This window comes from Mobula birostris, chromosome 10, assembly GCF_030028105.1.
Source record: "Mobula birostris isolate sMobBir1 chromosome 10, sMobBir1.hap1, whole genome shotgun sequence".
Classification (NCBI taxonomy): domain Eukaryota; kingdom Metazoa; phylum Chordata; class Chondrichthyes; order Myliobatiformes; family Myliobatidae; genus Mobula; species Mobula birostris.
The window spans coordinates 8,169,852-8,191,075 of NC_092379.1; the positions used below are offsets into that span (position 1 = coordinate 8,169,852).

The following is a 21,224-nucleotide window of genomic DNA, read 5'->3' on the forward strand; positions in this document are numbered from 1 at the left end:
GGTGTTGCATAAGAGGAGGCCGTGGATTGACACGATGGACGAGGAATGGGAATGGGAATTAAAATGTTTGTCCACCGGGAAGTCCTACTTGTGGCGGATGGTGCGGAGGTAGACAACACGACAAAGCGGTCCTGCAATTCACGACACATAAGTAAATTGAGGCAGCAGTTTCATAGTTTCATAGCATCATATAAAAGTACAGCACAGAAACAGGCCGTCTGGCGCATCTAGCCCATGCCAAAACCATTTAAGCTGCCTACTCCCATTAACCTGCACTGGGACCACAGCCCCTCAATACCCCTACCCTCCATGTACCTATCCAAACTTCTCTTAAATGTTGAAATTGAGCTCGCACTCACCACCATCTTCTGAATTTCACCTCATGTTCCCCTTAAATATTTCACCTTTCACCCTTAACCCCTGTCCCATCCAACTTCAGTGGAAAAAGCCTGCTTGCCTTTACCCAGTCTATACCCCTCATAATTTTGTATACCTCTATCAAATCTCCTCTAAAACTTTTATGTTCCACCGAATAAAATCCTAAACTGTTCAATCTTTCTTTATAACTCAGGTCCTCCAGACCAGGCAGCTCCCTCGTAAATTTTCTCTGTACTCTTTCAACCTTGTTTACAACTTTATTCTATAAAATATTGAATATATTATATTCAGTGTTCTTACATTGCTCCAACTCTATCTAAACAATTCCTCGATACACAAAGCTATACTGAGGTGGTGGTCAGTGGTAAATATTCTTGAGATTTTATATCTCTGCCTTTCTAATGACCATAAGATATAGAGCAGAATTAGGCCATTTGGCCCATTGAGTCTGCTTTACCATTTTATCATGGCTGATCCATTTTCCCTCTCAGCCCCAATCTCCGGTCTTCTCCCTGTATCTCTTCATGCCCTGAATAATCAAGAATCTATCAACCTCTGCCTTAACTATACCCAGAGACTAGGCCTCCACAGCTGCCTGTGACAATGAATTCCACAGATTCATCACTCTCTGGTTAAATAAATTCCTCCTCTTCTCCTCTATCCTGAGGCCAAGTTCTCTGGTCTTAGACTCTCACACCATAGGAAGCATCCTCTCCACATGCACTCTATCGAGGCCTTTCAACATACAATGAAATCCCCTCTCATTCTCTGAATGAACAATCAAACGCTCTTTAAATGACAAGCCCTTCAATCTTGGAACTATCTTTGTGAATCTCCTTTGAACCCTCTCCAGTTTCAGCACATCCCCAGCAGGTGAACATAAAAGATCCCTCATGATCGTTTTGAATTTTTTTGGGGGTGTGAGGGGGCGATTCCCCCCCCCCGAATTTATTGATTAGTCAACAGCTATCATTTACCGACCTCACTGACTATCAACACTTGTGCAGCAGTAGAGTTGCCTCCACTTCCGAAGGAGAGTGGGGCAAGCAGGGGTCTCCTCCTTCCACATCTAACTGAATTTTGCAGGAGCAGCGTTGACAGGCTGCATCTCCATCTGGGATGGGAGCTGTCGAGTGGAAGTCCCTGCAGAGGACGGTGAGAGCAGCTGAGAGGATCAAAGGAGTCTCCCAACCATCCATCGGGGACACTTATCAAGAGAGCTGCGTACGCAGGGCCCTTGGTATTATCAAGAATCTCAGCATCCTTAGGGCATCTTCTTTGACGTTCTATCGTCGGGCAGGAAACTCCGATGCATAAAGACAAGAACGGTCGGGATGGGAAAGAACACCCACAAAATCCTGGGGGAACTCCGCAGGCCAGGCAGCATCCTGCTGAAGGGTCTCGGCCCGAAAAGTCGATTGTTGTCTCTTTTCTACGGACGCTGCCTGGCCTGCTGAGTTCCTCCAGCATTGTGTGTGTGTTGCTTGGATTTCCAGTACCTGCAGATTTCCTCTTGTTTGGGGATGCTTCCCTCTGGCCATTAGGGTTCTGAACTCCCTGCCGCACGGCGTCACCTGTCTTACAGTATTTAATATTAATGGACTTCAGTTTGTTATTTATGTGTGATTCATCTGTAGATTTTATCCTTACCTTCATAAGCTGGCGTGTGTTAAGTGTACTACTGTGCTTTACATCCTGGTTCGGAGAAATGTTATCTAGCTTCTATATGCATTCTAAGCTTATATATGTTAAATACATGCATATAGTTAAACGACAGTAAACTTGACTTGAGTTGATTTAAATTAAGTGGTCGAAGAAGGAGGGGAGAGGTTTCTAGCGGGGATCTGGGACTTTGGAGATGGTACAACATGGGATTCAAATTCCACTCTTCCTGACGTTAGACCGGGCTTCGCCTCGCGAAGGCGATACAGCTTTAAGAGTTTGTCTTCTCCCTCGGAACTGTCAGTGCCAGAGGTCCCGCCTCCAATTCTCAGATACAAATACTCCAGTTTCAGATCAAGTCACCAGTTCACTCCCACACACTCTCACTGTCTCTCTCTCTCTTTCTTCTCGTCCTTCAGTCGGCGTTCAGCGTCTGCCTGACTGGGAAGGTGTTAGCATGAAAGGGAAGGAGAGCGGAGGATTCGTGGCAGGGCACCGGCTCCCCAGACTTGCCAACTTTTGAGAAACTTCTATTTTTGTCGGCGCGAATCTCAGCCGCGATGAACAATACCAGCGCATGCGACGTACTGACCGAGATCCCGAATGTCGGCAAACCTCTGGTGAGCATCGTGATGTTCCTGCTGGGCGTGCTGGGGAACCTCCTGGCCTTGGTCATCCTCGGGGTGCACAGGAAGGAGCTGAGAGCCAAGTCGTCCGTCTTCCTTATCTTGGTCACCGGGCTGGTTGTAACCGACCTGTTGGGAACCTGCTTCCTAAGTCCCATCGTGTTCGTGGAGTACGCCAAGAAGAAGTCCATGATTGGTCTGGTTGGGGGCCGGACCCTGTGTAATCTCTTCTCCACTGCCATGATCTTCTTCGGGCTGGCCCCCACCCTCATCCTCTGTGCGATGGCGGTGGAGCGCTGCCTCGCCATCAGCTACCCTTATTATTACTCCCAGCACGTCAACCGAACCTACGCCAAGACTGTTCTGCCGGCGACCTACATTTTCAGCTTTCTCTTCTGCATCCTGCCCATGCTCGACTTCGGCGAACACAAGCAGTACTGCCCGGGCACCTGGTGCTTCGTCGACATGAAGTCCAAGTACCCCTCCGGGGTGGCGTTCTCCCTGCTCTACGCCAGCCTCATCGCCTTCCTGATCGTGGCCATCCTGCTGTGCAACGCCTCGGTCATCGTCAGCCTCTGCAAGATGCACAAAGGCCAGAGGTCGAGGAGGGGTTCGGTGCTGTCCTCGCAGAAGAGGAGAAAGAGCGTGTTCGGGCAGCGAGAGGAGGAGGTGGATCACCTCATTCTGCTTGCCTTGATGACCACCATATTCGGCATCTGTTCCCTGCCGCTGACGGTAAGCCAGAAACCTCCGCAATCCCGGCGTGTCCTGACACCAAACTCGCTCGCGTTGGGGCGACTCTCGCCCACTCTCTTCGCGCCGTGCGCCAGGACGCACCCGGGGGAGAGCGTCCAGGAACATTAGCCCTGGGGGGGGGGGGGTGCGTTGTTGGGGCTAAGGTGGCGAGTTCAGATCCACTGGCAGGACGGTCTGCAAAGTTACATTTAGTGAAAGGAAGCTGCGCTGGTAACCTAGTGTCCGTGTAAGATGGGTCAGTAGACTGGTTTCCTAGTTACGGGCACGCCATCCGTCCGTATAATGACAGTGCGAAACTCGGAATCAGATTTGAGTTTAATATCATTGGCATATGTCGTGAAAGTTGTTGTAATGCGGTAGCAGTGCATTATAATAAAAACTGCAAATTACAGCAAGTATACATTTTTAAAACGTAGGCAGAGCAAAAACAGAGAGGAAAAAAAGTAGCGAGGTAGCGTCAATGTCCATTCAGAAATCGGATGGCAGAGGGGAAGAAGCTGTTCCTGAATCGCTGAGTGTGTGTCTTCAGGCTCCTGTACCTCCTCCCTGACGGTAGCAATGAGAAGAGGGCGTATCTTGGGTGATGGGGGTCCTTAATGATAGATGCCGCCTTTTTGAGGCATCGCTCCTAGAGGACGTTCTTGATGCTGGGGAAGCTGGTGCCCACGAAGGAGCTAACTGAGTTTACAACTTCCTGAAGCTTCTTTTGATCATGTGAAGTGCCCCCTCCCCACCCATACCAGACGCAGCTGCAGCCGGTTAGAATGCTCTCCACCTGTAGAAATTTGCGAGTATCTTTGGTAGCATACCAAATCTCCTCACGCTCCTAATGAAAGGCCGCTGTCGTACCTTCTTCTTAACTGCATCGATATTGTTGGTCCAAGGTCTCAGAGATGCTGACACTCAGGAACTTGAAATTAGTCACCCTTTCCACCTCTTTGATAGGAGATCTGATAGAGGCATACAAAATTATGAGGGGTACAGTATAGATAGGGTAAATGCAAGCAGGCTTTTTCCACCAGAGGTCATGGGTTAAGGTGAAAAGTTTAAGGGGAACATGAGGGGGAAGCTTCTTCACTCAGAGGGTGGTGAGAGTGTGGAACGAACTGCCGGCACAAGTGGTGCAGGTGAGCTCGGTTTCAACATTTAAGAGAAGTTTGCACAGGTACGTGCTTGGTAGGGTTATGGAGGACTATGGTCCCCATGCAGGTCAATGGGAGCAGGCAATTTAAATGGTTTGGCAGGGACTCGAAGTGCCGACGGGCCTGATTCTGTGCTGTACTTTTCTATGACACTGTTTATTCTGGCTTTGTTGAGGGCTCCCTTCATCGAGTCAATAGTTTTCACTACTGTCAGTCACGCAAGTCCCGGATGGAGACTCGGGAATACCGTCGCACTGGGAGGTACACTAGAAGGACTCTTCATTGCTGGTTCCCTAACAATTTTGTTTGACCAGTCAGGGTTGTTAGCCCTGAGCTGAACCCCCGAACCTGGAGGATTGGTGGACCACTCTTAGTCTGGCCTCGCCCCTTTGACCTGTTTGGCCTGGGTGACCCCACCAACAGCCAAAGCAAAATGTCCCGACTCCAGCCGACGTCGGTCTCCGAGCCGCTGAGGCACACAAGCCTCCAAACCCGACCTCGGGGTTGCGGTTCGCTTGCAGAAATTGTGCGTGGAAGCCGGCAGTGCGACTGGGGCTGAGGAGCCCATTAAACGTCAGCCTTGCGCAAGTCGTGAGCTGCCGCCTCACCGGTCCAGACACCCCGGTTCCGTCCAGACACCCAAGTTCCACCCACACACCTCTGGCACAGTCTGTGTGGAGATTGCCGGTTCTCAGGTCTCCAGCGGGTGCTCCAGTTCCTTCCTACATGCCAAACACATACTATCCGGTAGGTAGACTAGTAGGGCGGGTCGAGGGTCGAGATAAGTCTCGACCAAAGGAGGTGTGAGGTGCTCCTTCCCTCCGCTAGCCTGCAGGTCACCCTTGGGCAAGGTGTAGCACCTGCTTAGCCCCCTTATCAGGGTCATGTGAACCCGTGGGAGTGGGTGGTGGATGGTCGTATGAGCAGCCGGTGCAGATCACAAGTCCTGGTGATGTGACCACTGACACCAGGTGGACAATCTCTGAAGGGCATAGACCATAGAAGAATATAGTACAGGAACGGGCCATTCGGCTCACAATGTCGCGCCGAAAAATCTGCTTAAAGGCAAATCAAAAATACCCAAATATTAATCCCCCTGACCTGTACTGTTTTCACATCCCTCCATCTTCCTTATCTACATCTGCCTATCCAAACATCTCTTAAAAGCGCCCAATGTTTTTGCCTCTACCACCACACCAGGCATCCACCACTCTCCAAGTAAAAATCTTACCTCTCACATCCCCTTTGAACCTCACCTCTCTCACCTTCAATGCATGCCCTCTGGTATTAAAGTATTGACAAAGGCCAGGAGTCACCCGTCTTGTGAAGACACTGCCCAGAAGAAGGTGATGGCGAACCACTTTGGTCGAAAAAAATTGCCAAGATCACTCATGGTCATGGAAAGCCCATGATCGCCCACGTCATGTGACACGGCACATAATGATGATGTCATATGACATAGTACATAATGAATGAACCGGCCACTAAATTGCTAGTCTGTAGATGAGTGGTGAGTGGTTTGTGGGGAGTTAATGGGAGATTTGGAACTTGAAAATGGATTAGTGTAAATGATGCTTAATGGTTGCATTATTCTGCAGTACGAAACTGCAAGGCATTGGACCACAATATCCTACAGAGGGGAGGAATATGAATGAATACATTGCCTCCACTGAGGTCTTGTCACTAGGATAATGAGCAGCTTACTGTACTGTTTATCTGTGCTGCGCACTACATGCATTTTGAATTGGACACTATCCACTTATCTGAGCTAATATTTTGCTTTGCACGGTACTGCATTTGTCAACGTGGAGCGGAGAGCGAGTTTGTGAATCTGGTGGGAGCAAAAGATGTTGGGAATGGAGAGGGTGGAGCACAGCAGGACAGGGTGTGGGACAGGTGGCAGAGAAGGAGTGTCATACCTGAGACATCAGGCAGGGTCATTTGATTCCAAACAATCGGTTTATTGATCATTACAGAAGGTCTCTCTGGTGCTTCCCGCTCCCTCCCCTCTCCCTTCCCCTTTTCCCAACCATGATTCCCCTCTCCCAGCCCCCTTCCCACTCTCAGTCCACAACAGAGACCCAGATCAGAATCAGGTTTACCATGACTCACAGCTGTCAGGATATTTGTTATTTTTTTGCGGAAACAGTACAGTGCAATAGATAAAATTACTACGGTTGTGTGTGTGTGTTTGTGTCTTAAGACTTTTTCACAGTACTGTATGTGTTGCGTGTGATATACGTACGTTTGTTGGGTGCACCATGGTCCGTTGGAATGTTGTTTCATTTGGTTGAATATATGTACAGTCAGGTGAACTTCAACTTCAACTTGATGGTCAGCACAAACACAGCGTCTCTGTGGCTCAGGTTAAAATTGTAGCCTCCTCACAACAGGAGATGGTTTTTCTAATACTTACAGCTATTTTCCCTAAAGTTAAATCCAAGTTTGTCTTTAGTTAAGGAAACGGGTGCTATCTTTACACTTTGATGCTTTGATAAGACCATAAGACATCGGAACAGAATTAGGCCATTCAGCCCATTGAGTCTGTTCTGACATTCCAACGTGGGTGATTTATTCCCCCCCCTCAACTCCACTCTCCTGCTTTCTCCCTGTAACCTTTGACACCCTGACTAATCACGAGCCTATCAACTTCCTCTTTAAATACACCCACTAACTTGTCCTGCTCAGCTGTCTGTGGCAACAAATTCCACAGAGCCACCACCTTTTGGTTAAAGAAGTCTCTCATCGTTGCGTTTTAAAGCAGAGGTTCCCAGTCTGAGGTCCACAGACCCCCTGGTTAATGGTAAGACTACATGACACAAAAACAATTGGGAACCCCTGTTCTAAAGGGACGTTCTTCTATTTGAGGCTGTGCCCTCTGGTCCTCGACCATATAGCCACATAACAATTACTGCACGGAAACAGGCCATCTCAGCCCTTCTAGTCTGTGCCCAACTCTTACTCTCACCTAGTCCCACCAACCTGCACTCAGCCCATAACCCCCCATTCCTTTCCTGTCCATATAGCTGTCCAATTTAACTTCAAATGACAACATCGAACCTGCCTCAACCACTTCTGCTGGAAGCTCGTTCCACACAGCTACCACTCTCTGAGTAAAGAAGTTCCCCCTCATGTTACCCCTAAACTTTTGCCCTTTAACTCTCAACTCATGTCCTCTTGTTTGAATCTCCCCCACTCTCAATGGAAAAAGCCTATCCATGTCAACTCTATCTGTCCCCCTCATAATTTTAAACACCTCTATCAAGTCCCCCCTCAACCTTCTACATTCCAAAGAACAAAGACCTAATTTCTCTGTAACTTAGGAGATGAAACCCAGGCAATATTTTAGTAAATCTCCCATGTACTCTCTCAATTTTATTGACATCTTTCTATAATTCGGTGACCAGAACTGTACACAGTACTCCAAATTTGGCCTCACCAGTGCCTTATACAATTTCAACATTATGTTACATTCGACTCCCCCACTATTGGACACATACTCTCTACGTCCACTCTTTCTAGGCCTGTCAATATCCAACATGTTTCAATGAGGTCCTCCTTATTCTTCTAAACTCCGGCAAGTACAGGCACAGAGTCTGAGTCTGATGTCTGAATGTCTTTAATAAGTTTCTGTTGTGTGAAAATGCCCTCTACAAAATCTCTTAACGTGAAAGAGCGTGGTCATTGCCCTGAAGAACTGCACTGTGAGCCTGACTTAGCATCTCAAAATAAATTTGGAACCTTTTTACCAGCCACTCCTCTGATACCACACAACAGTTTCCAGATGGTCTTCAAGGTTTGCCTGTAAGCAGTGGAGGTAAAATTCTTGACAAGCTTTCAAACAGCTTTATTACAAAGTCTAGGACTGTTTAATCTTTTCTACAGTTAGCATCTTGACAATAGCAATGTTAATTTATTAGTGGTGCCTTCCAACACAATATATTATCACTGACGGACTGCTGCTGAGAGTCCAGTGTCCAGTACATGTTACCTCTCTACTGTGCATGCGAGGAGGGCCATACTGTCTGAGGTAGTGTCTTTCAATGACATATTGAATGATGATACTGTGCAAAAGTCTCAGGCACGTATATATAGCTAGGTTGCCTAAGACCTTTGCACGGTACTGTATTTGTCAATGTGGAGTGGGGAGCGAGTTTGTAAATCTGGCGGGAGCACAAGATGTTTGGAGTGGCAAGGGTGAAACGTCATGGGAGGGGTGTGGGACAGGTGGCAGAGGAAGAGTACCAAGGCCCGGGGTGGTGCGGCTGCAGACACACCCAGCCCTGAGACACCTGGCAAGGTCATTTGAATCCAAACGATTGATTTATTGATTATTACACAATGTCTCTCTGGTGCTTCCCACTCCCTTCCCCTTTCCTAACCACGATTCCCCTCTCCCTGCCCCCATCCTACTCTCAGTCCACAATAGAGACCCATATCAGAATCAGGTTTATCATCAAATGAAACGGAGACACCTCTTTTTCCCTTATTAGGAAGAGGGAGAGCCTGTGATAGGTTGAATTACCGGGTGAACAAGTAGTCTTTGGGGTACTGCAAGTCTGTATCTTTATTGATGCTCTGCTGCACGCTTGAGTGCTCGGTGGGGGGGGGGGGGTGCCAATGCTTTTTTAGCTGGTGGGGGGAGGGAGGGATTGTTGCTTTGGTGCTGCTCACCTGTGGGAGGGGGGGGAGCTGGGGGGGGGGTGGGGTTTGGAGTTCTAACATTCATTCTTTGGGGCACTCCTCTGTTTTCATGGCTGGTTGCGAAGAAAAAGAATTTTAGGATGTATATTGCACACATTTCTCTGACATTAAATGTACCCTTGAAACCTTTGAAACTCACATATGTTAGGAAGTGTGTTTCTTTTTGCAGCCGCAGTACAGTATAATACATAAAATTACTTGCAGTACTGTGGAAAAAAGTGTTAGGCACCCTGGCGATATATTTGTGCCCTAGCCTTTCAGACAGTACTGTAAGTCTCTCTCTCTGTCTGTCGGGTAAGCAGGAAAGATGTTCTGAAACTTTAAAAAAAATGTACTAGGGTTCTGAGTCAGCATCATATTTATAGTTACTCAGTAGTTGTTCAAATCTTCGGAAATATTTTGTAAGAGCAACTTCATAGGAGAAGTTTGGATAAGTCCATGGCCAGTTATAGAGAGCTGTAGGTGGACGGGGTAGGTGAAATAACAGTCACCCTTACCATCATTGTGTGCCGTGTGGGCGATCATGGACTTTCCATGAAGATGACTGTTCTTTGGCAAATTTTCCTACAGAAGTGGTTTGCCATCGCCGCCTTCTGGGCAATGTCTTTACAAGACGGGTGACCCCCAACCACTAGCTATACTCTTCAGAGATTGTCCGCCTGGCGTCGGTGGTCACATAACCAGGACTTGTGATCGGCACCGGCTGCTCGTACTACCTGCTCCCATGACCCTAATTGGTGGCAGGTGGGGACTAAGTAGGTCGTACACCTTGCCCAAGGCTGACCTGCAGGCTAACAGCAGGAAGGGGCGCCTTTGGCAGACCTATCTCCACCCCGTTATCCATGCAGTCATGGGCTAGATGGAACCTAGGCTCTTTTTCCTGTGATGTTGTATTCAATGACTCTATGATTCTATCTGGAATGTGATGCTTAGAAAGAAAACTCTGCAGCCCAGGGGTTCCCAACCTTTTTTATGCCATGGAGCCTCACCATTAACCAAGGGGTTATGGCAGGTTGGGGAGCCCTGCCCCTGGACTCCTCCCCTTGTACATCCCAATTTTCATCAGTCCTCAAGAAGTGTCTAATCCTACAACCTGGAACTCCCTCCCTGAAATCTCCACTCGTTCACCTCTCTCCTTCAAGTTGCCAATCAAATCGTAACCCTGAAATTTTGGGGACCTGCCTTCCACATGCACTCTCCCAAGGCCCTTTCTCGTCTGTGTGTTGCTCCAGATTTCCAGCATCTGCAGAACCTCTTGCGGTTATGATCGGATTTTTTTTGCAGATGTTTGCTATTGGACAATATGGAGACGCTGGTTTCATTCTTCTCCGCTGTCCAGCTGCGTGTGTCACTCAGCACAGAGCTGATGTTTCGCATCGTCCCACTGTTAGGCAGCCGCATAATGATGACGACGACAGCAAGATTACTGGAAATAAAAGCCATGTTAGAGCTCAGTACAGGAAGGTTGAGTTGGGTGTGTGTGGACGATAGGGTGGGAGGGGAGTTATTTACCCCCATGCATCTTTTACAGCTGTTTACAAGAGAAGTTCCCAGCTGGTGCTTTCAGCAGATGGTATATATTTCAGGCTGAAGATCTTTCATCAGGGTTTCCTTACTCTCTTTACACAGATCTACGTCAATGCTAAACACTTAGATCTTTTCCCGAGTTCTCTATCAAATCAAAGATAATTCCATTGCTCTAATACATCTCTCTTTTCCCCTCTTCTTCTCACTTCTGGTGCTCTACCTTTCCTTTTCTCTTGCTTTCTCTCCCACTCTCACTACTGCCCTCTCTCTTCCCTCTCTCTCACACATACCACACACTCACTCTCTCACAAACACACACACACACCCACACACACACACACTCTCCGTCACACACTCTCTCTCTCCCTCACACACTCCCTCTCTCCCTCACACACTCCCTCTCTCCGTCACACACTCTCTCTCTCCCTCACACACTCCATCTCTCCCTCACACACACACTCTCTCTCCCTCACACACACATACTCTCCGTCACACACTCCCTCTCTCCCTCACACACACACTCCCTCTCTCCCTCACACACACACTCTCTCTCTCCCTCACACACTCCCTCTCTCCCTCACACACACACTCTCTCTCCCTCACACACACATACTCTCCGTCACACACTCTCTCTCTCCCTCACACACTCTCTCTCTCCCTCACACACTCCCTCTCTCCCTCACACACACACTCTCTCTCCCTCACACACACATACTCTCCGTCACACACTCTCTCTCTCCCTCACACACACTCTCTCTCCCTCACACACACTCTCTCTCCCTCACACACTCCCTCTCTCCCTCACACACACACTCTCTCTCTCACACACACACACCTCTCTCTCTCTCACACACACTCTCTCTCTCACACACACACTCTCTCCCTCACACTCTCTCTCATGCACACACACACTCTCTCACACACACACACTCTCTCTCTCACACACATACTCTCTCTCACACAAACACTCTCTCACACACACACACACACTCTCTCTCTCACACACACTCTCTCTCACACATACACACACACACTCTCTCTCCCTCACACACACACCTCTCTCTCTCTCACACACTCTCTCTCTCTCCCTCACACTCACTCTCTCTCACACACACACACACTCTCTCACACACACACACTCTCTCTCTCACACACATACTCTCTCTCACACAAACACTCTCTCACACACACACACACACACACTCTCTCTCTCACACACACTCTCTCTCACACATACACACACACACACACACTCTCTCCCTCACACACACACCTCTCTCTCTCTCACACACTCTCTCTCTCTCCCTCACACTCACTCTCTCTCACACACACACACCTCTCTCTCTCTCACACACACACTCTCTCTCTCACACACACTCTCTCTCTCACACACATACTCTCTCTCACACAAACACTCTCTCACACACACACACACACTCTCTCTCTCACACACACTCTCTCTCACACATACACACTCTCTCTCCCTCACACACACACCTCTCTCTCTCTCACACACTCTCTCTCTCACACACACACACACTCTCTCCCCCTCACACACTCTCTCCCCCTCACACACTCTCTCTCACACACACTCTCTCTCTCACACACACTCTCTCTCTCACATGCACACTCTCTCTCTCACACACAGACACACACTCTCTCTCACACACACACTCTCTCTCACACACACTCTCTCTCACACACTTTCTCTCTCTCACATACACTCTCTCACACACACACACACACGCTCTCTCTCTCCCTCACACACACTCTCTGTCACACACACATACTCTCTCACACACACACACATACTCTCTCACACACACACACATACTCTCTCACACACACACACTCTCTCTCTCACACACACACACTCTCTCTCTCACACACATACTCTCTCTCACACACACACACTCTCTCTCTCACACACATACTCTCTCTCTCACACACACACTCTCTCTCACACACACTCTGAGTCTCTCTCTCTCTCTCTCACACACACACACACACTCAGTGTCTCTGTCTCTCTCTCTCACACGCACACACACACTCTCAGTCTCTCGCACACACACTCCCAGTCTGTCTCTTACACATATTCTCTCTCACACACTCTCAGTCTCTCTTTCACACACTCTCTCATTCTATCACACACACTCTGCGTCTCTCTCTCTCTCTTTCACACACACACACTCTGAGTCTCTCTCTCTCTCTCTCACACACACACACACACTCTGAGTCTCTCTCTCTCTCTCTCTCTCTCTCTCTCACACACATACACTCAGTGTCTCTGTCTCTCTCTCTCACACGTACACACACACTCTCAGTCTCTCGCACACACACTCCCAGTCTGTCTCTTACACATATTCTCTCTCTCACACACTCTCAGTCTCTCTTTCACACACTCTCTCATTCAATCACACACACACTCTGAGTCTCTCTCTCTCTCTCTCACACACACACACACACACACACTCTGAGTCTCTCTCTCTCACACACACACACACACACACTCTGAGTCTCTCTCTCTCTCTCTCACACACACACACACACACACTCTGAGTCTCTCTCAGAAACAGAATCAGATTTAATATCACTCGTGTGTATTTGTGGTTTGCAGCAGCAGTAAAGTGCACTGCATGATAACAATCTATTAGTTCCAATGAAAAATACATAGATTATATAATTTAAATCAAATAAGGTAGTGAAAAAGAGGCACAGAAAATAGCGAGGTTGTGTTCAAGAGTTCATTGTTCATTCAGAAATCTGCTGGCGGAGGAGAAGAAGCTGTTCTGAAAACATCAAGTGTGTGCCTGGTGGATGCAATGAGTAGAGTGCTGGAGGTCCTGAACGATGGGTGCCACAGGGAACCTAAAACTACTCACCTCTTCCACTGCTGACCCCTCGATGAGAGCTGGTGTGCGTGCCCTTGACTTACCCTTCCTGAAGTCCACACACCGGTTGAAAATGTCCTTGGTGCTGGGGAGGGTAGTGCCCATGTTGGAGATAGCTGGTTACAACTTTCTGCAACAGTCCCTCCATACCAGATAATGATGCAATGTTCGAATGCTCTCCACAGTACGTGTAGAACTTTGCTGGAGTCTTTATTGATGTACCAAATCTCTTGAAGTTCGTAATGAAATATAGCTTCTTTGTAATTGCATCAAAGTGTTGGGCCCAGGATAGATCTTCAGAGCTGTTGATACCCAGGAGCCTGAAACTACTGACCATTTCCACTGCTGGTCCCTCCCTCGATGAGGACTAGTGTGAGCCCCTTGGACTTACCCTTCCTGAAGCCCACAATCATTTCCTTGGTCTTGCTGGCGTTGAGTGCAAGGTTGTTGCTGCGACACCACTCCACCACCAGGACTATCTCACTCATGTACGCCTCCTCGTCACCAGCTGAAATCTGGCCAACAATAGTTGTGTCATTGGCAAGTCTATAGATGGCGTTTGAGCTGTGCCTAGCTGCAGCCATGGGTGTGGAGAGAGAGTAGAGCAGTTGGTTAAGCGTGCAGTGTTGGTTGTCAGCGAGGTGTGGCAGTATTGATGGTCAACAAGGAGATGCTATTTCTGATCTGCACAGACTGTGGTGTCCTGCTGAAAAAGGTTCCGCTTCAGAGGGAGATACAGAGGCCCGGCTTGTAGACCTTGTTGATTTGTACTGAGGTTAGGATGATGAGGAACGATGAATTGTAGTCAGTAAACAATCATCTGACGTAGGTTTTGTTATTGCCCTGGTCATTCAAGGAGCCAGCGAGATCTCTTTCTTTACCTTTCTCACACTCAGTCCTTCATTCTCACTCTCTCTCTCCTTCCCCCTCTCTCTCCCTCCCCCTCCCTCCCTCCTCCCTCCCTCCTCCCTCCCCCTCTCTCCCCCTCTCTCCCCCTCTCCCCCCTCCCCCTCCCTCTCCCCTCCCTCTCCCCTCCCTCTCCCCTCCCTCTCCCCTCCCTCTCCCCTCTCCCCTCTCCCCTCTCCCCTCTCCCCTCTCCCCTCTCCCCTCTCCCCTCTCCCCCTCTCCCTTCCCCCTCTCCTCCCTCCCCCTCCCCCTCCCCCTCTCTCCCCCTCTCTTTCTCTCTCTCTCTCTTTCTTTCTCCCTTTCTCTCTCACTCTGTCTCACTCTCTCTCTCTCTGTCCTCTCGCCCAAATCACTGCCAGCCAGGTTCCACAGGCCTGTCCTGGATCCGCCCTACCCTAACATGCACCAAGAGAGTTCTTTCACAGAAATTCCATGTCAAGGGAACAGCTATGGCAGTGGCCAGTCAGCCACTTAATTACTATATATTAACGTCAATGTTTGGGATTCACCACTTCAAAAGCCTGTGGGCAATCTGCTGCTCAGTATGTTCAGAACACCCATTGTTCAGGTTTTGGTCACTAAAGACTTCAGGGAAATTGGAATTCCCAAGCACCCATGATACGACCGGTTAGAATGCGTCAGTTGTGGTTTACCGGGGCCTTTGATTACACACTGAATCTGCTTAATCTCCTAAAAAAGTGGAGATTTTGGCGTACTTTCCGCATGGTTGCATCTATGTGCTGGGCCCAGGGTTGGAACGCCGATATAGAACATGGAACAGTACAGGCCCTTCGGCCCACAATATCGTGCTGAATCAGCTCGAAAGTAAATCAAAAAGCCCCCAAACACTAATACGCTATGTCCATATCCCTCCATCTTCCTTACATTCATGTGCCTGTCCAAGGTCTCTTAACGTCCTCTAGTGTATTTGCTTCTACCACTGTATCAAGCAGCACGTTCCAGGCATCCACAACTCTCTGAGTAAAAAAACTTACCCCTCACATCCCCCTTGAACCTACCCCCTCTCACCTTCTATGCATGCCCTCTGGTATTAGACACTTCGACCCTGGGAAAACAATACCCTCTGTCTAATCTATCTATGCCTCCCGTAATCTTGTAAACTTCTATCAGATCTCCCCTCTGCCCCCGCCACTCCAAAGAAAACAACGCAAGTTTGTCTAGCCTCTCGTGATAGCACGTGCCCTCCAAACCAGGCAACTTCCTGGTGAACCTCTTCTGCACCCTCTCCAAAGCCTCAACGTCCTTTAAAAAGTGGGGCGACCATTTATGTTAAAATAAAGACCAATTCCACTGTCCTACTTTCACCCTCAGCTTTGTACTAATCCTAAGAAGTTCCTTCTGTTATATATATCCACTCCTGTTATATATCCACTGACATCACAGTGCTTTCCCATAAGGAAATATAAGATCAAAGCAGTGGTGTCATAGGTGAATTTGTAGATGGGGTTGGAGCTATATGCTTAACCACACAGCCATAGCTACAGAGAGAGTAGAGCAGGGGGCTTTTAGTTGCCCAGAAAGCAGAAAATGCTCGATGCTAGTTACAGGGCCGCAGAGTCATAGAACATCTGTGTACCCATCGAGAGTTCTCTTGAACCCCAACCCAAGTCCACCACTTCCACTGGCAGCTCATTCCACACTCTTACCAACCTCAAAGTGAAGAAGTTCTCCCCTCATGTTCCCCTTAAACATTTCACCTACTGCCCTTAACTTATGAAATCTAGTTGTAGTCTCAGTGGGAAAAGCCTGCTTGCATTTACTCCAGTTATACCCCACATATACCTCTGTCAAATCTCCTCTCATTCTCCTACGGTCTAGGGATTAAATTCCTAACGTATTCAACCTTTCCCTGGAACCCGGGTCCTCAACTCCTTGTAAGTTTTCTCCGTACTCTTCCAATCTTTCGTGTAGAAAGGTGACCAGAACTGCAGGCAACACTCCAAATTTGGCCTCGCCAATGTCTCAAACAACTTCAACCCCTCTACCCAATACTTTGATTTATAAAGGCCAGTTTGCCAAAAGCTCTCATTATGACCTTCTCTACCAGAGACACCACTTTCAGGGAATTACGGATCTGTGTTCCCAGATCCCACTGTTTTACTGTACTCCTCAGTATCCTACCACTCACTGTGTAAGAACCACCCTGGTTTGACTTCCTGAAGTGCAACACCCCACAATTGTCTGTGTTAAATGCCATCTGCCATTCTTCCAACTGGTCCAAATCACGCTGCAAGCCATGATAGTCTTCCTCGCTGTCCACTCCACCAGCAATCTTTGTGTCATCTCTAAGCTTGCTGATGCAGTTAACCACATTATCATCCAGATCCGTGGAGCCAGCACTAATCTCTGTGGCACACCACTAGTCACAGGCTTCCAGTCAGCAAAGCAACCATCTACTACAACTCTCTGGCTTCTCCTTCCAAGCCAATTTGCTACCCCATCTTGAATGCAAAGCAACAGAACCTTATTGACCAACTCCCATGCAGGACGTTGTCCAGATCCTTGTTAAATTCCATGTAGATGACATCCACAGTCTTGCCTTTATCAGAATTCCTGGTAGCTTTCTCGAAAAATTCCCTCAGTGGTTAGACAAACCCTACCACACACAAAGCCATGTTAGCTATGCGTAATTGGTCCCTGTCTATCCAAATATTTGTATATCCAGTCCCTTAGAACGCCTTCCAATAATTTAGCCACTACTGATGTTTGGCTCACCAGCCTATAATTTCACAGTTTATTCTGAGATCCTTTCTTAAACAGCAGGACAAAAAAATCCTTACGTGTGTCTTAAGGTTGTTAGCGCCCCTGCAATTTCTGCAGTAGCCTCCAGCAAGGTCCAAGAGAACATCCTGTCAGACCCTGGAGATGTATCCGCCCTAATCTGTCTCAAGACAGCGAGCTTGTAATCTGTATAGGTTCAACGAGGCCGATGCCACTTTGCCTCACTTCTATAGACCCTGAGTGAATACAGATGCAAAAGTTCCGTTAAGATCTCCTCTTCTTCCAGCTTCATGCATGAATGACCAGTCTAATTTTCAAGAGGACCAGTATTGACCCTTGCTGTCCTATTTAGTTATTTATTTAGCGATACATAGTCGTAGTCATACTTTATTGATCCCGGGGGAAATTGGTTTTTGTTACAGTTGCACCATAAATGATAAATAGTAATAAAACCATAAGTAGTTAAATAGTAATATGTAAATTGTGCCAGGAAGTAAGTCCAGGACCAGCCTATTGGCTCAGGGTGTCTGACCCTCCAAGGGAGGAGTTGTAAAGTTTGATGGCCACAGGCAGGAATGACTTCCTATGACGCTCTGTGTGGCATCTCGGTGGAATGAGTCTCTGGCTGAATGTACTCCTGTGCCCAGCCAGACCATTATGTAGTGGATGGGAGACATTGTCCAAGATGGACAGCATCCTCTTTTCAGATACCACCGTCAGAGAGGATACAGTGTGGAGTAGGCCCTTCTGGCCCTTAAAGCCACACTGCCCTAGCAACTGTCGACAAACCCGGTTGTCATCGGTGGCCGTGGATCCCAAGGGATCATGGGTTTGCGCCTCTGGTGGACTGTGTCTTCTCCGGGGCACAAGCCTGGGCAGGAAGATTTGAAGAACCGGCTGTTGCCCGTGCAGCGGGTTCCCCCTGTCCATGTCACTGATGTAGTCCAAGGGACGGGCAAGTCTAGATACAGCTTGGCACCAGGGTCGTCACTGAGGTTACCAGACTGAAGTTGTAAACAACATCAAGCCACCTTAGGGACCCCGGCTCCGGATTTCTGAAAGCTTTCCCGTGGGTGGCTATGGCCGCAAGGCAGCAGAGGTTTAAAATCAGAGTTTTCCTTCTCTTAGGCTGGCTGCTGTCCAAGGCTGACGAGCCCCACCTGTCCAAAGCAACTGGCTTTGAAGTGTCAGTTGTCTGCCTTTGCCTCTTCTCTTGTCGGTAGAAACAGTTCCACTGGGCCTAGTAGCTAAACCACACGTGAAGGCCAAGAGTTGGACTTGGTTGTCAGAGGGTGTTAGAGACGCACGCCATTTGGAGCACTTTATACGTAGGGGGAGCTTATCCCCACTACCACCCCCGTCTCTGACAACCTTAGGAACCAAATCCCAATTAACTTTGACCTAATCCTGGGACAATTTACAATGACCAATTATCCCACCCACTGTGTCTGTGGACTGTAGGAGGAAACCGGAGGACCTGGTGAAATCCCACGCATACCACGGGGAGGACATGCAAACACTCCTTACAGACTGGCACCAGAATTGACCCCTGAACTCCAGACTGTCCCGCGCTGTAATACCTCCGTGCTAACCTCTATGATACTGTGGCACTATTTCTCCGTAGAAGCCCTTGAAATAAGTCGAATGGTTTGATTATACTGTTTACTTGTGACATAGATGCACCTTATTACTTGTTAATTTACTTGCGGTGATATTACTGACTGAGTTGTGTGTGAGTTATACGCATTGTGCTGCGCACCTTGTTCTGGAGAAGCGTTGTTTTCTTTGGTGGTATACAGTTGAAGCGACAACAAATCTTGAACTTGAACTCGAATTTGATTTAAATACTTTCAGGGTATGCCAAACATGTGTGGTAGTGTCTCCTAATGACTACGCTGAGTATGAGTAGGAAATCCTCTTTACTGAAACATGTTGTCAACACAGCTGGGGTTTTGCATAAATCCGTTACAGTTCTAGTTCTTGTTAATCTTTCTCTCCACTTGAAGAGCAAGAGCATGATGATATCCAATAACATTAAAACTGATTTTCAGATTATACAGTACTTGTGATAATATTACATGATGTGTTGTGTGTGAGTTATAGTACTGTGCAAGAGTCTTCGGTGCATATATATGCAGTTAGTGTCTAAGACTTTTGCACAGTACTGTGGTAGTTTTCATGCATCGAACTGCTGCAAAAAAAACAGGTTTCAAGACGTATACAAGTTTGTACATGGAACGTCAATGCCTCGACCAAGCGATACTGTGAGACCAATAGTTTGTAAATACGTAGTGCTGTCTGCAGAGCAGACACTGCTCAGAGATGGGGGTTGCAGGCTGACATGCCCACAAGGCATTTCCCTACAGGTACATCAACCAAACGTGCAAAAACTAGAGCCTGTTCATTGGCCCATTAGCAAACCAAACCACACACATCGTAAGTTATTTTGCATCAAAGGCACTTGCAGGTTTCAACAGATGTACTGTGGAGAGCGTTCTAACTGGCTGCATCGCCGTCCTGGGATGGGGGTAGGAAGGCTACTGCACAGGATCGAGGTAAGCTGTAGAAAATTGTAAACTCGGTCAGCTCCATCATGGGCACTAACCTTCGTAGCGTCTAGGACATCTTCAAGGAGCAATGGCTCAAAAAGGCAGCGTCCATCATTAAAGACCGCCATCACCCCAGGTTGTGCCCTGTTCTGATTGCTACCATCAGGGAGGAGGTACAGGAGCCTGAAGGCACACACTCAGCGATTCAGGAACAGCTTCTTCCCCTCTGCCATCAGGTTTTAAATCCCGAGGGTTTCTACCGTTATATTAATAGCAAAAGGATAGTGAGGGATAAAATTGGTCCCTTCGAGAATCAGAGTGGACAGCTACGTGTGGAGCCAAAAGAGATGGGGGAGATTCTGAAAATTTCTTTTCTTCAATATTCACTAAGGAGAAGGATATTGAATTGTGTAAGGTAAGGGAAACAGGTAGGGAAGTTATGGAAACTATGATGATTAAAGAAGAGGAAGTACTGGAGCTTTTAAGGAATATAAAAGTGGGTAAGTCTCCGGGTCCTGACAGGATATTCCCTAGGACCTTGAGGGAAGTTAGTGTGGAAATAGTAGTGGCTCTGACAGAAATATTTCAAATGTTATTAGAAACGGGGATGGTGCCGGAGGATTGGCGTATTGCTCATGTTGTTCCATTGTTTAAAAAGGGTTCTAAGAGTAAACCTAGCAATTATCGGCCTGTGAGTTTGACGTCAGTGGTGGATAAATTGATGGAAAGTATTCTTAGACATGGTATATATGATTATCTGGATAGACAGGGTCTGATTAGGAATAGTCAACATGGATTTGTGCGTGGAAGGTCATGTTTGACAAATCTTATTGAATTTTTTGAAGAGGTTACTAGGAATGTTGACGAGGGTAAAGCGGTGGATGTTGTCTATATGGACTTCAGTAAGGCCTTGACAAGGTCCCACACGGAAGGTTGGTTAGGAAGGTTCAATCGTTAAGTATTAATATTGAAGTAGTAAAATGGATTCAGCAGTGGCTGGATGGGAGACGCCAGAGAGTAGTGGTGGATAACTGTTTGTCAGATTGGAGGCCGGTGACTAGTGGTGTGCCTCAGGGATCTGTACTGGGTCCAATGTTATTTGTCATATACATTAATGATCTGGATGATGGGGTGGCAAATTGGATTAGTAAGTATGCAGATGATACTAAGATAGGTGGCGTTGTGGATAATGAAGCAGGTTTTCAAAGCTTGCAGAGAGATTTGGGCCAGTTAGAAGAGTGGGCTGAAAGATGGCAGATGGAGTTTAATGCTGATAAATGTGAGGTGCTACATTTTGGTAGGACTAATCAAAATAGGATATACATGGTAAATGGTAGGGCA

The 21,224-nt window shown here is 47.7% G+C and overlaps 1 protein-coding gene across 5 annotated transcripts in view; it reads left to right on the forward strand.

Moving 5' to 3' along the window:
- Window positions 1-2,378: 2,378 nt before the first annotated feature.
- The window catches only part of ptgir (prostaglandin I2 receptor), a 152,232-nt gene continuing 133,386 nt past the window's right edge, over window positions 2,379-21,224 (forward strand). For 2 of the 5 annotated variants that reach the window (XM_072269866.1, XM_072269867.1), the window contains exon 1: window positions 2,379-3,401. In XM_072269866.1, coding sequence (XP_072125967.1) covers window positions 2,601-3,401 — 801 coding nt within the window. In that variant the 5' untranslated portion in view covers window positions 2,379-2,600. The remainder of the gene's footprint in view (window positions 3,402-21,224) is intronic. The other 3 variants (XM_072269869.1, XM_072269870.1, XM_072269868.1) reach the window with 3 other exon arrangements.